At 37.4% G+C, this 14,317-nt stretch overlaps 1 protein-coding gene across 1 annotated transcript in view; it reads left to right on the top strand.

Annotated features, from left to right (window-relative positions):
- TMEM67 (transmembrane protein 67) overlaps window positions 1–7,862 on the top strand; it is a 53,722-nt gene extending 45,860 nt beyond the window's left edge. Inside the window, exons 24-28 of the mRNA XM_037131091.2 lie at window positions 2,221–2,337; window positions 2,443–2,547; window positions 3,110–3,212; window positions 6,212–6,354; window positions 6,738–7,862. Of these exons, the coding sequence (XP_036986986.2) occupies window positions 2,221–2,337; window positions 2,443–2,547; window positions 3,110–3,212; window positions 6,212–6,354; window positions 6,738–6,818 (549 nt within the window). The 3' untranslated portion in view covers window positions 6,819–7,862. The remainder of the gene's footprint in view (window positions 1–2,220; window positions 2,338–2,442; window positions 2,548–3,109; window positions 3,213–6,211; window positions 6,355–6,737) is intronic.
- Window positions 7,863–14,317: the final 6,455 nt, after the last annotated feature.

Genomic DNA, 14,317 nt, shown 5'->3' with positions numbered 1-14,317 from the left:
ACACACTGGCTCAGTCTTACTACAGGTAAGAATTAGGAAAACGGACATGTACTTCCTGTTATGACATAGTGCAAAGTACATGTCACCCATGAATATTCTTGCCTAAGGAAATTAAACCTGAATATAATCAAATCTCTAGATATAAACACTAGGTTACAGGAAATAGAGGGGATAGAAAGGAAAATTACATAATACCACAGGAAGCGATTAGCCAGATCCAGAAAGTAAGACGTCTCACAGGATAAATAACTCAGTGTCTTCAACAAATTGAAGTCAGGAAAATAAAAGAGGGGGTGGTAGTGGACATGGTGGAAGAACTGTTAGATAGTAAGATAAATTTAAGAAATAAAACAATGAAATACAATGCAATGCGTTGACTCTAGCTTCTGATTCAAACAAATCAACTATTAAAAAAAAAACAGGAAAAATCTGGAAGATTTAATGAACCAAATATTAAATTATATTAAGGAAGATTAATTTTATTAGCTGTGAAAATGGCATACTGGTTTTTCTAAATACCTTATTAGATATACTTTAATACCAAAAAACATTGGATGTAAATCATAACTGAAAAACAATTATTTTTAAATAGGACCTTATTAGAAATACATACAGAAATATTTAGAAATGAAATGACATGGTATCTGGGGTTTGCTTGAAAAGAGAAAGAGAAATTGGAAGGATAAATGAAGTAAAATTGATAAGTGTATACCTAAGAGGAAAGTACAAGAGGATTTATTGATAAGTGGATTATACTTATGACTTGTCGGAATTTAATGCATGATAATGACCTCTCAAAGATGATTTATGTATATTTAGCTAGATCAGTTGGCTAACTACTAAAAGTCATACCTAGATTGAAACATGAAATGTAAAACATTAAATATAGCTATAAAAATGTAGAAAAGAATATTTCCGGTTGGGAGGTAACCTCTTGTGGAGCATTTGATGATGTATACCAACAACTTTTTTAAAGTTTATTATCTTTGACTCACTAATTCTATGAATCTAACTGAAGAAAATAAGTAGCAATGTGAATAGCTAATTAGGTTCAGGATCTTCATCACAGTGATTAGTTATAAGGGCAAAAACATGTAAAAATGAGAGAATATTAAATAAACTGGTTTACCTGTACAATCAATTTTTAGGTAAGCATTTAAAATCATGTTTATAGAATATTTGATGATATGGAGAGTTGCTTAGGATATAATGTTAAATGAAAAAGGAAACTGTGTGATCCCAGTTTTATGCCATCTGTACACACATCTAGACAAAGGACTGGAAATGAAATAGCTGTCCCTCTGGGTGTTGAGGCTATAGGTGTTTTTTTTTCCTTCTCTTTGTCATACCTTTATATATTTTATAAATCCTCTATAGTAGCATGCGTTTGCTCAGGAGGAAAAAAACTGCACTTTTTTTTTTAAAGAGACATTTACTATATGTAGCTTTCCTTAAGTCTATAGAAAACTAAATGTTATGCTTGCAGATTAAGTTTAGACAAAGGAGGATATTAAACTCTGGAGGAGGCAAATTAGGACAAGAGAATGGAGGCAAGAGGACATGAGCTGACCTTGAAGCATCTATGGGAATTGGCTAGGTGGTGGGATAGCACGGAATTTTATATCCTTATTGTTATCAGGGAGTCATGTCAAGGAGATCGGAAATGGATGTCTGATCCATACATTACCTGTTGGGTCATATATCACTACCTTATTTTGGAATTAATTCAAGAAGTGCTTTAAAAGTGTTTTTAAACAACAAAAAATAAAATAAAAGCTGTCGAATATTCAAAAAATAAAAGTAAAATTAGTTATATGAAAAAATAAAAGTATTTAGAAAACAAAAAGGACTATAGGTATAAAAATAGTTAATTCTAAGATTCGACTTTTTGCATGCATTAAATAGCAATAAAGTTAATCATAAAGAAAGCTAAGAATATCAATATACAATGAACTTAGTATGGATTTTTTGAAAACTTGGATAGAGTAAGGAACATGAGATAGAGACCTATAGTGGACTTTGACAAAATAGAAGTAAGTCATGCCTAGAGGAGAATGGGAGCCTTGGATAAGCTTAGAGTCTCTTTGTTTCAAATATAGGTTAGGTAAAATTTTAGTTGACTTCTGAATTTTGTAATATGTGATACCAATTAAGAGAAATTATTTTGAAACATGAAATTTTTATAATCTTGACCTTAATTTAAATGTGTTAACTTTTCAGGAAAATTTGTGTAGCCAGAGAGGTTTGGTTCCCAACACTGAGGGTCAGACTTTTCAGATGGCCATTTCCAGCCAGATGCGGCAGCACTATGACAGAATTCATGAGACGCTAACAAGGGTTTGTATAAAATGCAGTGACGATATATTTTGCCAGTATTTCATGTTGTTTAAATACCAAGAATATAAGTCACTTGTATTTATTCTTGTCTCTTTTTTCCATTAGAAAAATGGACCTGCTAGACTATTGAGTTCATCAGCAACTACTTTTGAGCAGAGCATAAAAGCATACCATACTATGAATAAATTTCTTGGCTCTTTCATCGATCATGTATGTATGTCAGCATTTATATAATTTAAGCTAGAATCAAAATGTAGTTGCTTTTTTTTTTTAAGTTAGCCAGGAATGTCAGTTATTTCTTTAGTCAAGCAAGGTGGCGGACTTAGGAAACACCCCACTTTCTTTGCTGTCCAAATTGATAACCATGGCTTAAGAATAGATTTAGGTTATGTAAAAGTAAAATTAAATGTTATATATCTATTAGCATATTGGTGATTACCTCAAAATATGTCTACACTGGAATTTTGTTTGCCAGTTCCCAAAGCATTACTATATTACTCATTATAGAAATATGTTATGCTATGGTTATATTCCTAAAAAACCAATTATAAGCTAATTGTCAGTATGTCTAGCCCTAAGTACTAGTAAGGGCATTTAAATATTAAAATATATCTGAGAAAAATGTCGTTATAAAGTCCAGTGGAGTAAATTCAGTCTTTTTGAAGAACAGGTTTTCTTTGTGTACTATTCATTTTTTGTTTTCTTTTGATTTTTAAAAAATTGGGAAACATTGATTTTACTGCTTTGAAATGACTGTGGCTTTCTGTGTTAGGTTCATAAGGAAATGGACTACTTTATAAAAGATAAATTGCTTCTTGAAAGAATTCTTGGAATGGAATTCATGGAACCAATGGAAAAAAGCATCTTTTACAACGGTATCCTTCAGCTGCCTTTGCTGACCTTGATTACTGTTTTCGAAGTTTGAAAAGAAGTACTTGTAGTTATTTATTTTACTTTTGATTTTATAATTTATTTTAAAAAGAGGAAACATAATGAACTTTGTTAACTTCATGGAATTACAGTAGTTTTCTTTGTTCCTTTTTATTATGTCTTGTAGCAAGAAACAAGTGCATAAAAGATAATTCTTCTAAAGGAAAGTAAAAAAGCTGAACTTCAAAAGCAATGGCACACATAGAAGAGAGAGTCAAACATGTAAAATTCAGATTTTACTGGAATGTTCATTCAATAGCAAACTTAGGAAACACTTGGAATATTAACACTTGTTGACTGATTTTTAACATTTAATTTTCATTTTATCCAAATTCCTAAAAATCGCCTCTATCTGTGACAGCACTTGATTAAAAATGATTTTTTATCATTAAAAAGGTGATTAATGTATGTGCCACCTTTAAGGTGACTGATAAGCTCTCACACGGCTTAGTAAGAATGGAAATGGCATAACCAATGTCCTGGCCTAGATGTCACTTAGCCATGGCATCACTGAGTGCCACATGCTGCGCCAGTCCTGGAGTACACAGACCAGTGGTCTCTCCTCCAGCAGCTTGTCTAGTAGAATGTGCAAGGTAGGTATGTGCCTGGGAGAGTGGAGAGATGCTGGAATAGATGTCTGTGCAGGCACAGCTTACACTGGGTACAGAGCCAAAAGCAGAAAAGCTAACTAGACATGGGTGAAGCCAGAGAAGCAACATGCACAAGTTTGAACTGGGTCTTAAAAATGAGTAGCTGTTGTCAGATGTGTGGGTCAGAGGAAGAGAGGCAAGGACATTTTGTGCAGAAGGGGAAAGGGGAATTATGCATTTAGAAACCTGGTGGCTGAAGCCTCGTATGAAGTAGGACACAGTGAGAGAGAGTGCATGAAAGATACAGAGGGCAGAGACCCAACCCTGAGAAGTTAACTTATCCCATAGAGCAGTTGTTTCAAACAAGTTTTTAAATTTTCATCCCATAGGAGATGTGCAGGTTAATCCACAGAGATATGAAAGGAAAATATTAAAATGTTTACTGGTATATTTGCAATTCCATCATTTTTAATTAATACTTTTTAAAATGTATACAGTAGTAATTAACTAAAAAATATGCCCATTGTGGGATGCATGCTTTACATTTTATTCTGTTAAAAATACTTGATGAAAACAGTTTGGAAACTACTGTTAACGAACAAAGATGTCATCAGAAAGTCCTAAACAGCTGATATGCAAATTGGAAGAATTATTCTGGGAGCAGTGAATAGGTTAAGGTAAAAACAGAACAGTAGTTTTTAGTCTTTTGGTCTCGGATTCCAAATCCAACTCTTCTATTTTTGTGAACTCGAGAAAATTGTTTACACTTTCTGAACTTTAATGGCCTCTCTGGATGTGAAATTAAGTACAACCCTCTAAAGGCTGTTCAGTTCTTACACGTTACCTTGTATAAAGAATCTGATATGTACCAGTACCTGGTATGAGTGGGCACCCAGTGGAGTGGCATTATTACTCTTTCTAATAATAATACAGTCATCATCATCTTCATTTTTATTGAGAGATGATGAGAATTTGAACTAAGGCGTTAGTAATGGGGATAAAGAAGGAAGATTACATTTAATGCCAGAGATCTCAGGGAAAAAAATTCTAGAAGAGAGAGAGTGGTCAAAAATGACCCCGATTTCCAGCTTGTGTGACTAGACGGTTGGTGGTGCCTCTCACTAAGACAAGGGGTGCAGATAAAGGGCCAGGTTGTGAGGGGAAGGGACGAATTTAGTTTTGAATATGTTGTGTCTTGAAGTATTTTTGAGACCTTTAGGAAGAGATGTCCAGGAAGGCATTAAATGTAAGAGAATGGGTTTTGGAAGGAAGCAAAGGCACACAGAAGCTGGGGCGTCTCCTCAGATGAGGTCATTGTTGGAGCAACGGCAGTGAAAGATCCCAGGAAGAGCGTGCACAAACACACATGCAGAAGTGCACGTCTTGTAAGGATACAGCATAACGGGCAGCAAATTTCACACACTAAATCTATCCCTGGAACTAGCTCCCTGAACGAGAAAGAACGTTACCAGCACGCTACCTGTCCCTTGTATGAAAGAGCTCCTAAGTGGGTATTGTGGGCAGTGTCACTGGTCCTCTGGGCCTCCCTGAATACATATGTGTCCTTGTTTTCCCTCCTTCTGGTGAAAGGGGCTGTAGCTTCCATCAGAATCTTAGAAGGCTGTTTACATCCCCCAAAGGACCAACCTCTCCTTGTAAAGTGAGAAGAGGTTTCAAAGCAGAACCTTAGAGGACTATATTTGAGACACAAATTATAGCATACTATGTATCATTCTAGTCCTTGATGGTTTTGTTTTGCTTTTTCAACTCTGAGAGGTTATGCTTTAGCTATATTAACAAAAAAGGATATTCATTAACTGGTCTTTGCAATGTATTGACAGTATACTTACACTGGTAACAATTACCAATGGAGTTGGTGTGAAGTTAAAACTGAATTTTAGCCCTGGCCAGTGCGGCTCAGGGCTCAGATGGCTGGAGCATCATCCCATACATTGAAATGTTGTAGGTTTGATTCACGGTTAGGGCATATACCTAGGTTGTGCCCCAATCCCCGATTTGGGCACATACGGCTGGTGGCAACAGATCGAAGTTTCTCCCTCCCTCCCTCCTGCCCTCTCTCTCTCTCTCTCCCCCCACCTCACTCCCACCCCCTCCACACCACACCCCCTTCCTTTCTCTCTAAAAGCAATGAAAAAAATGTCCTCAGATGAGGATAAAAAAATATTTTAACTGAGTTTTATGAGCAGAGTTCCTTAACTAAACTTTTAGATTCCCAAATTTTAATATCCTTTGTTTATTTTTGTAAGCCATAAAGTATTATAGATAGTAACAATTTTCTTTTGTGCTGTTTTTAAATTTCTAATCTGTATCTTATAATTGCTTTTTTTTAATAGATGAAGTTTATTCTTTCAGTAGTGTTCTGTATTATGGAAATGAAGCCACTCTTCTTATTTATGATCTGCTGTTCTTCTGTGTTGTGGACTTGGCTTGCCAAAATTTTATTTTAGCCGCCTTCCTTACATACCTGCAACAAGAGGTAATGCTTTACATTTTTTCTGGGTTTCTTTGAAAAGAAATGGGTTGAAAGTAGATAGTTATCTTTATAGTACAAAGTAAAACATTTCAGCCAGTGTCATTCCACACTCTCTGTCAGGATCACTGAATTACTGGGTCTGTGGAGGGCATAGTTGCTTAGGCCAATGTGAAAGGAATCCAGTGGGAAGACACACTGCTCATCTCCTAGACGCCAGATGTGAGCAGCGATTAGAGTCCCAGGCACCCTCTGCGCCAGATGCTACTTAAGGAAAAGGCGAGCACTGGAGGTCTAGCTCAGGGCTAGTTTAATTTAGGTATTTTAATTGATTTGCATATTCAATTTCTTTATTTTTATAATTCTGAATTGTTTTAATTTTTTCCCAGATTTTTAGATTTATCCGTAATACAGTAGGACAGAAGAATTTGGCATCCAAAACACTGGTGGATCAAAGATTTTTGATTTAATTTGTTAAATAGATAACTTAAAGACTCAATATAATCATGGCCAAAAAAAGGGTCATGATTATCAGATTAGTTTACTATATTTTTTTGAAACTTGTAATACAAATTATTCTATTTTTATTTGTTTTAACTTCCAGAAAGATTTGTTTTTATCATTTGTGGATACATTACTTGTTTCGTGAGTATATAATATGATGTAATGGAAAATACTGCTTTTTATTATGTATAATATTTAATTTGCCAACTTGTAAATTAGCACTGATAATAGGAAAAAATCTAAATGTTGCTTTCAGCATAACACTTTTTAATGATAATCAAAACAGTCTCCATCATTTGTCTCTGTAGATTATTTTTTTTAAGCTGGGATTTGCCTGCATATTTTTCATGTTGAAAAGATTATTTGATTCCAAGTTCAAGCCTAGTTTTCATTTCAGTATTTACTTGTTTTACATATTTTATGGTTAAATAAGTACTGAAAAATATTTTCAAGTTTACTTAGAAATTTAAAATTGTATGTTGCTGACCCAGTTTGCCTCATCTTAATTGCTCACCCTCTTTAGTAGTAAACTAATTCACTATTGGATTAATGGGCATCTCAAGACATGGCACATATTCCTTCCTTTGTATACTTGTATTATTGGGTTAGCACACTGTTTTCATGAAATGTCCTCTACCTTTATTAGGCTGTAATGTGTGACATTATCCCCAACGTAATTTTTTATGCATTTTAAATTACTTAACATTTTAAAAGCATTATCAAAGTTTTGCTCCTCTACTATGTTTAAAGATTGTAAATAACAAACTGTAAATTTATTGTTATGTTGATGAGGTGATTTATTGAAAGAAAACTTAAGCTTTTTAAATCAGTAGGTTTATATTTTTTTAAATTAAGGGGAAAATATTAGGACCCAAAATATACTTAATGTAAATTCTGAGCCAATTTTTTATTATATGATTTTTCTCCATGATATGCTTTAATAATCCTTTTTATTTTATACTCTGTATTTGAAAGGCACCTCATATCAATATTTCAAGTATAATGATCATTAAACCCCAAACCAACATTTTTTACTGTCTTCTATAGTAATACTATGTAAATACTTTAATGTCATGTAAAGATTGTTTCTATTTTTTAACTTAAAATACAGAATAAAACATTCGGTGTTTCTGTTTCCTGTTTGGTTAATGTGTGTTTCATGAATAGCATTTACAATAAATGCAGCAGGCCGGGGCCGCAGTCCCCAGCCTCTGCCAGAGTTGAATCCTACACATTTCCCTGAATCTTGAGAACTGCGGGGGAAAAAGAGGGAGGGCTAATGAGTCAAGTATTTGAAACTAGTTTCTGAAAGGTCACATCATAGGCATCCCTTTATAAAAGTTGCAAACATAATGTACTAGCATGGATTTTTTTTAAAAAACACCTGCACAGAAGCATATGAAAAATATTCAGCTCTTATTTCACATATAAGAAGTTCATATTAGTGTGACTGTTTTTTTTAAGTGGACATTTTAAAAACAATAGGATCAGTTGACTCACCTGCTGATAAAACAGAGAAAAAACATTTAAAAATCATTCTACACTATTTTTTAACTGTATTTTATTTGGTTAGATATAAAAAATTGTGTTCATATGCTGTTGACTCCTTTGTTCACATTGCCATAATTTAAATTTTATGATCACATGACTAATTTTCCACAGAGTTTTAATCTTGTGTCTATTTCTGTAGCACCAACTCATTGTACTTCTTTTATCTTGTGTTCCCAATTTTACTGATTAGCTAGAACTATTCGATAAGTCTCTCCATCATTTCATAATGAAACATACTCTAGATTCACCTACAGGTTCTTTTTTTATTTTAGATTTTATTTATTTATCTTTAGAGGGGAAGGGAAGGAGAGAGGGAGCAAAATATCAATGTATGGTTGCCTCTCCTGTGTCCCCTGCTGGGAACTGGCCTGCAACCTAGGCATGTGCCCTGACTGGGAATCAAACCATGATCCTTTGGTTCACAGGCCTGTGCTCAATCCACTGAGCTACGCCAGCCAGGGCTCACCTACATGTACTTTACAAGCTACCGTGTGCTTTGTGTCCTTCCTAGAAGCCCAGGCTCCTAAAATAATTCTGCACCCAGTCCATCTGTTATGAGATGTTTATATTTGCTTACTTGTATTCTACTGCTTTCTTAACTGCTTTTGTTCTCAATACAAAGGCTCTACTGGTTACCTAGATTGAGAAGTATTCAAATGAACATTAACTCAGTGCTTATAAACCTGAAACCTGTAAATGTTGACGGGTAAAAGCTGAAAGAAAATAAATGCAAGTCATGCAGTGTGGCTTGCTGGAAAATGCTCCAGATTTAGTAACAGAAGCCCTGGATTCAAATTAGAATTTTGCTCCTGTTACTTTCTAGCTCCGGAACCTTAAACGAAGTCACTTGGCATCTTTGAGCTTTATTCTGCATCTTCACAATGGAAATAATAGCCTGTGCTTATCACTTCATTAGGCAGACATATAATAGTGAGTAAACTTTGGACATTGGAGTTCTCATAATTTTCAGTTTAAAACCTTTGCCTCCAACTATATTTGTATTTTGCTCATATATTAATTTTATGATACTAAAACTCAGATTACTGCTGTAATACCTGAGCCTTTTGCTTCATTCACTCCAGCCTCTCCAGCAAGGAGCCCTGGCAGAAGTCAGAGCCATGGTAAAAGGAGGCGTGAGGGAGCGGTCAGCACACCACGCTGTGGATGTGGTCCATGGTGCCGCTTAGAACGAAGAGGGAAGAGAAAGGAGTATTTACTTCGGAAGGGAGAGTTTGGTATGCTTATTCACTGAAGCAACATCGCTCCCTCTTCCCACTCCCCAGTTACTTAGAAGGTTCTTACAGTGAGTAGAGGACACAGGTATATTAACCAATAATGAACAGCAACCTGGAAAGTGCTACAACCACCAGGGTGAGAGATGTTGAAAGCCCTTAACTGCATTTGGTCATCAGGGCTTTGACCTGTGTGTGAAAGGTGGTATCTGAGCTAGGGTTTAAAGTGTGATCAAAGCAAGGAACAGCAGTATAGGCTCTGAGATGAAACACGTGCTCGCTGTGTACTTCAGGTAGTCTGCACACAGAATACATGTAGAGGGTGGGCAAAAATACGCTTACAGTTTACTGTCTATTTATCATCATGTTTCTATTGTCTTTCCATATCAACTGTAAACCAACTTTTGCCCAACCCCATATTTATGGCTTTTAATTTTTTATATATTATGATGTTTTCATATCTTTAAATTCTTTTCACACTGCCTTCCTGAGATTAGCCAGGTTTTAGAATTAGCAAAAAGCCTAGCCTGCAGCACGCTGTTGGTGCAAACTAACCAATCCAAATTCCTGCCTGCTCTCTGGTTCTCACATGCAGGAGGCAATGTTATAACGGCACCTGCAGGTATCATCCCGGGACCAGGTGCCTAGCGATCAGGGAGGACTCCTACAGCTTCGAGCCTGCTGTAGTTATTCAAGGTAGCCAATTCTAAACTGGTCACCTCGGGCCTGCCTTGCCTTCTCTGTGGAAATGCAGAAAGTAAGTAACGCCGTGGCCTAGGCCCTCCCCTCACTCCTGTCCCTCTGCTTCCTGACCAGCACTGGTGCTTCTCCGGGTGGGTGGCTCTGTGGCACGGGTGCCTGTGTGGCATGGTGCGCCTCCTGTTGCCGGATCTGTGAGTGTAATAAACTTTGTCTCTTCTTGTGGCCCCACCTGACTGACCACATAAAAAAAAAATAAGAGTACTTTCCAGGGGATTTGGACAAAGATGAGGTGGGAAAGAAAACAGCCGTATCATGAAAGGTTTTTACATCAAGCCACAGTGTATGGAGAATTTAAGCTGAGCTCACCGGTCTACCTAAAACAAATATATATACACTTCAGCACACCAAATAGTGAGCAAATGGACGGGGTGGGAGAAGAGGGATCTTCCACGGTCAAATTTCTCTGAAATGTTTGATGGCCTGTGATCTCAGAGACTGGTGTGTTCCTCACTCCCCACCCCCCCCAACCCCATTGGCTGGCTGCACTGCCTGTGAGAGAGGCAGCAAAGGGGAGTGGCCGAGAGCACAGAACCTGGACCAGATGGCCTGTTTTCAAGTACAAGCTTCACCACTTACTAGCCAGATGATGTGGAGCCAGTCACTTACCTCCCTGTGACTAAATTTCCTCATCTGTAAAAGGGAATAATAGTACCTACCATACAGAGTTATTGGGAAGATTAAATGAGTTAATGAGTATTCAGTGCTTAGAAGAGTGCCTGGCACATAGTAAATGCTATGTGTTAGTGTAGTAGCAGTAGTGGTGGTAGTAGTAATAGCAGTAAGTTCCATTCATCCTTCATTCTGAGGGAGACCCATGTTAGTTTCTCCAGAGCCTGCACTAGGGCATTGCCGGGAGTGCTAGAATGATACACAAACAGCCCAACACAAAGCAATCTGTGGGCTTAAAGAATAGCTGCTTCTAGTATAATTACTATTACAAAAAAAAAAACCATGGCCGTGGCCCAAGGATAAACAGTGACCCCTGGAATTGAGTCTAGAAACGACCCACAGGTCTGAGACAAGGGTGACATGCGGAGCAGTGAGGAAAGAGCGGTGTTTCAATGGTCCATTGACTACCACAGTGGAAGGACCTCTACCCCGTCGCACACAAAAATCAGCTCCAGGCAAGTGGAGGGTACACATGTGAAAGGTTAAATGGTACAGCTTCTACAAGATAACATAGGAGAATATACTTATGACTATTGTATTGGCCAAGATTTCTTAAATAAGACCCAAAAAGACCAACCCTAAAGGAAAACATTGGTAAGCTGAAGTTTACATTCTAAATTAAATTTACACTTCTGTGTATTCACACTGAATATGTTTTCTGTTTATGTTGAAATTAGGAGCTGTATTAAAACACACCTATATAAGAATGAAAAGGCAAACCTCAATATGAAAAAATATTTTAAAACATCTATCTGACAATCACTTCCATCTACAATAATGAATTGGTCAAATCGGTAAGGAGAAGACAGCCAAGTAGAAAAATGGGCAGAGGACTGAAGACACATGTCTCAAAAAATAAAAGGTTTCCAAGTGACCCATAAGCACATGTAAGTGCTCAGTCTTAGTCATGAGAATGCAAAATAAAATCAAGATACTACTCGCTACACAGCCTCACAACTTAAAAAGAATACCAGCTGTTGATAAGGATGTGGATGGAGCACATGACTTTCATAGTACATTTATTATATAAAGTGAGGTGTTTGTCTTAAGCTGTAACTTTCAAGTGGACTACTTCGTAATTATCTTGAGGCCCAGAAAACGTCTTTGCTCTGCGTTTGACGGAAGCCACAGTGACAGCAGATGGCAGTAGAGGGCACACTAAGCTCCTCAGAATGCTTTCCCCCAGGCCGTGAGCTCAGGACTGCAGAGCGCCGAGAACCGCTCCCTCTCCCCTCCGCTCACTACCCGCACCACTGCCGCGTGCGCGTGCGTAGTCCTTCCCCATACGCACCAGAGCGCTGGGCAGTTCAGGTAATACCGCTCTATACTGTAGTGCTGAGGTTTTTCAGTTCGGGTTTGGGAACTAAATGCTAAAGATAGAAATATACCTTCATCCATCTTCCAGGGACAGGGTCACAAAACAGGACACATCTCAGGGAATAACAAAAAGAGCTGATTATCCATGATTGTGGAATCCCCTTCCCTCATCTGAATGCAACACATAATTACGTTAAAGCTTTTTAGAAAGCAAACCATTACCCAGAGCATGTAATGCCTCTTTTGCACATAAGTACAATCTCTCCAAATGGGAATCTGTGACATTTTTCCTTTATACTGTGATACACATGACATCATCTATGACTTACTGAGGAGGGTGCTGGGTGGAGGGGGGCAAAGAGGAGAAAATTGGGACAACTGAAACAGCGTAATAACAAATTATAAATTAAGAAAATAAAATATCTCCTTCCTCTTAAAAAACAGTTATGAGATGCTATGCCTCAGAGTATCAAACCTGAACAGTAACCAAATGAAAACTCCACACCCATTTCATTTATTCCTTCCACTTCCCTTATTCTTACAAAGCTGCAGTATGAGTCCTTATTTAATCCTTTTTTGGTTTTGTTTGGGTTATTTTGTTTGTTTTCTGTATGCTTAGAATAAAGAGGCAGAGTAGAATTATAGCTAAGAGCAAAAACTTTCAATTCTGAGAGACCCAGATCTGAATTCCCACTACTTTAAGCCCTTTGTGTGTGGTCATAAGCAGATTATTCCACTCAATGGGCCTGTCCTTCATCTGTAAAACCAAATAAATATTTGTCTTAAGAGAGTCCTTTTAAAGACTGAAGGAGTTAATAGACATAAAGTTGTTCCTACCGTGCCTGAAATAGGTAAGGCAAGTGAACAATAAATGTAGTGCATCGTTCTATGTGAATTATTATTTTGACAACCCATGGAACACGTCGGCAGCATTCCCGACGGCAATGCAGAGGATGAGACCTGGCCAGACAGCAATGCTCTGGAAAAAGTAATAGCTCCAAGTGACCAAACAAGCTCATTATGGAACAACACAAGGATGCAGGTGTTAATGAAATTTAAGGCCACATTGAGTATCCAAAATAATGGAGGAAATGGCTCTACTATGTGCTGTTCGCATCTTATCTACGGTCTTGTGTCTAGTTCTGAATGTACGTCGTTCTAAGGGGCTTTGATAAATTGGATTTTATTTTGGAGAGTAGTGATTAGGATGAGGAAGGATCCAGCGATGCCCCAGGAAGAATAATAAAAGAAAATCAGTGCGGGGGGTGGGGGGGACGAGAACCATGATGGCTTTCTTCAAATATTTGTCCTATGAAAGATGGAGTTAACACCCATATAGTTCCCAAGTACCGAACTAGGATAAGTAAATGGAAGCTGTGACACAGTCGATTTCAACTGAAGAGAGGGAAGAAATCTCAAATAATTTAGAGCTGCCCGAATAATAATGGCTCCTTCATTCAGGTCTTCCTACAAAACTTACGGCAATGAGTGTGGAATGTGAAGACGGGTTACCTACCTTGGATGAAAGGACGGACCACATGAATTCCATGGTTCTTTCTTAGTCTGCCACTTAGGTGTTCACACAAAACCTTCCCAGATAAATCCACAACATCAAAGGAGGGTGCCTACTGGGCCTCCAAGATGGTGAGCCTTGAAGACAGAAATATTGCAAATCCCTTAAAGCATTCTCTTGCACACAGAATAAACTCCAGGATCAGAAACTAACTGGATCACAAAAAGCTCTTATTTATATGGTCAACCATTTTGGAAAATATAATTTATTCCACAATGTGTGTGTCTAAGTCCATAGGGTTGTTCTGAGGGGCCTATAAATAAGAAGCAGTGCCCCACCCAGTGTGGCTCAGTTGTTGTAAGTGTTGCCCTGTAAGCAAAGGGTTGCATGTTCAGTTCCCGGTCAGGGCACATACCTAGGT

Source organism: Artibeus jamaicensis, unplaced genomic scaffold, assembly GCF_021234435.1.
Source record: "Artibeus jamaicensis isolate MK-2021 breed Jamaican fruit bat unplaced genomic scaffold, CSHL_Jam_final scaffold_916, whole genome shotgun sequence".
NCBI lineage: Eukaryota > Metazoa > Chordata > Mammalia > Chiroptera > Phyllostomidae > Artibeus > Artibeus jamaicensis.
This window is presented reverse-complemented; position numbering and strand designations above follow the sequence as displayed.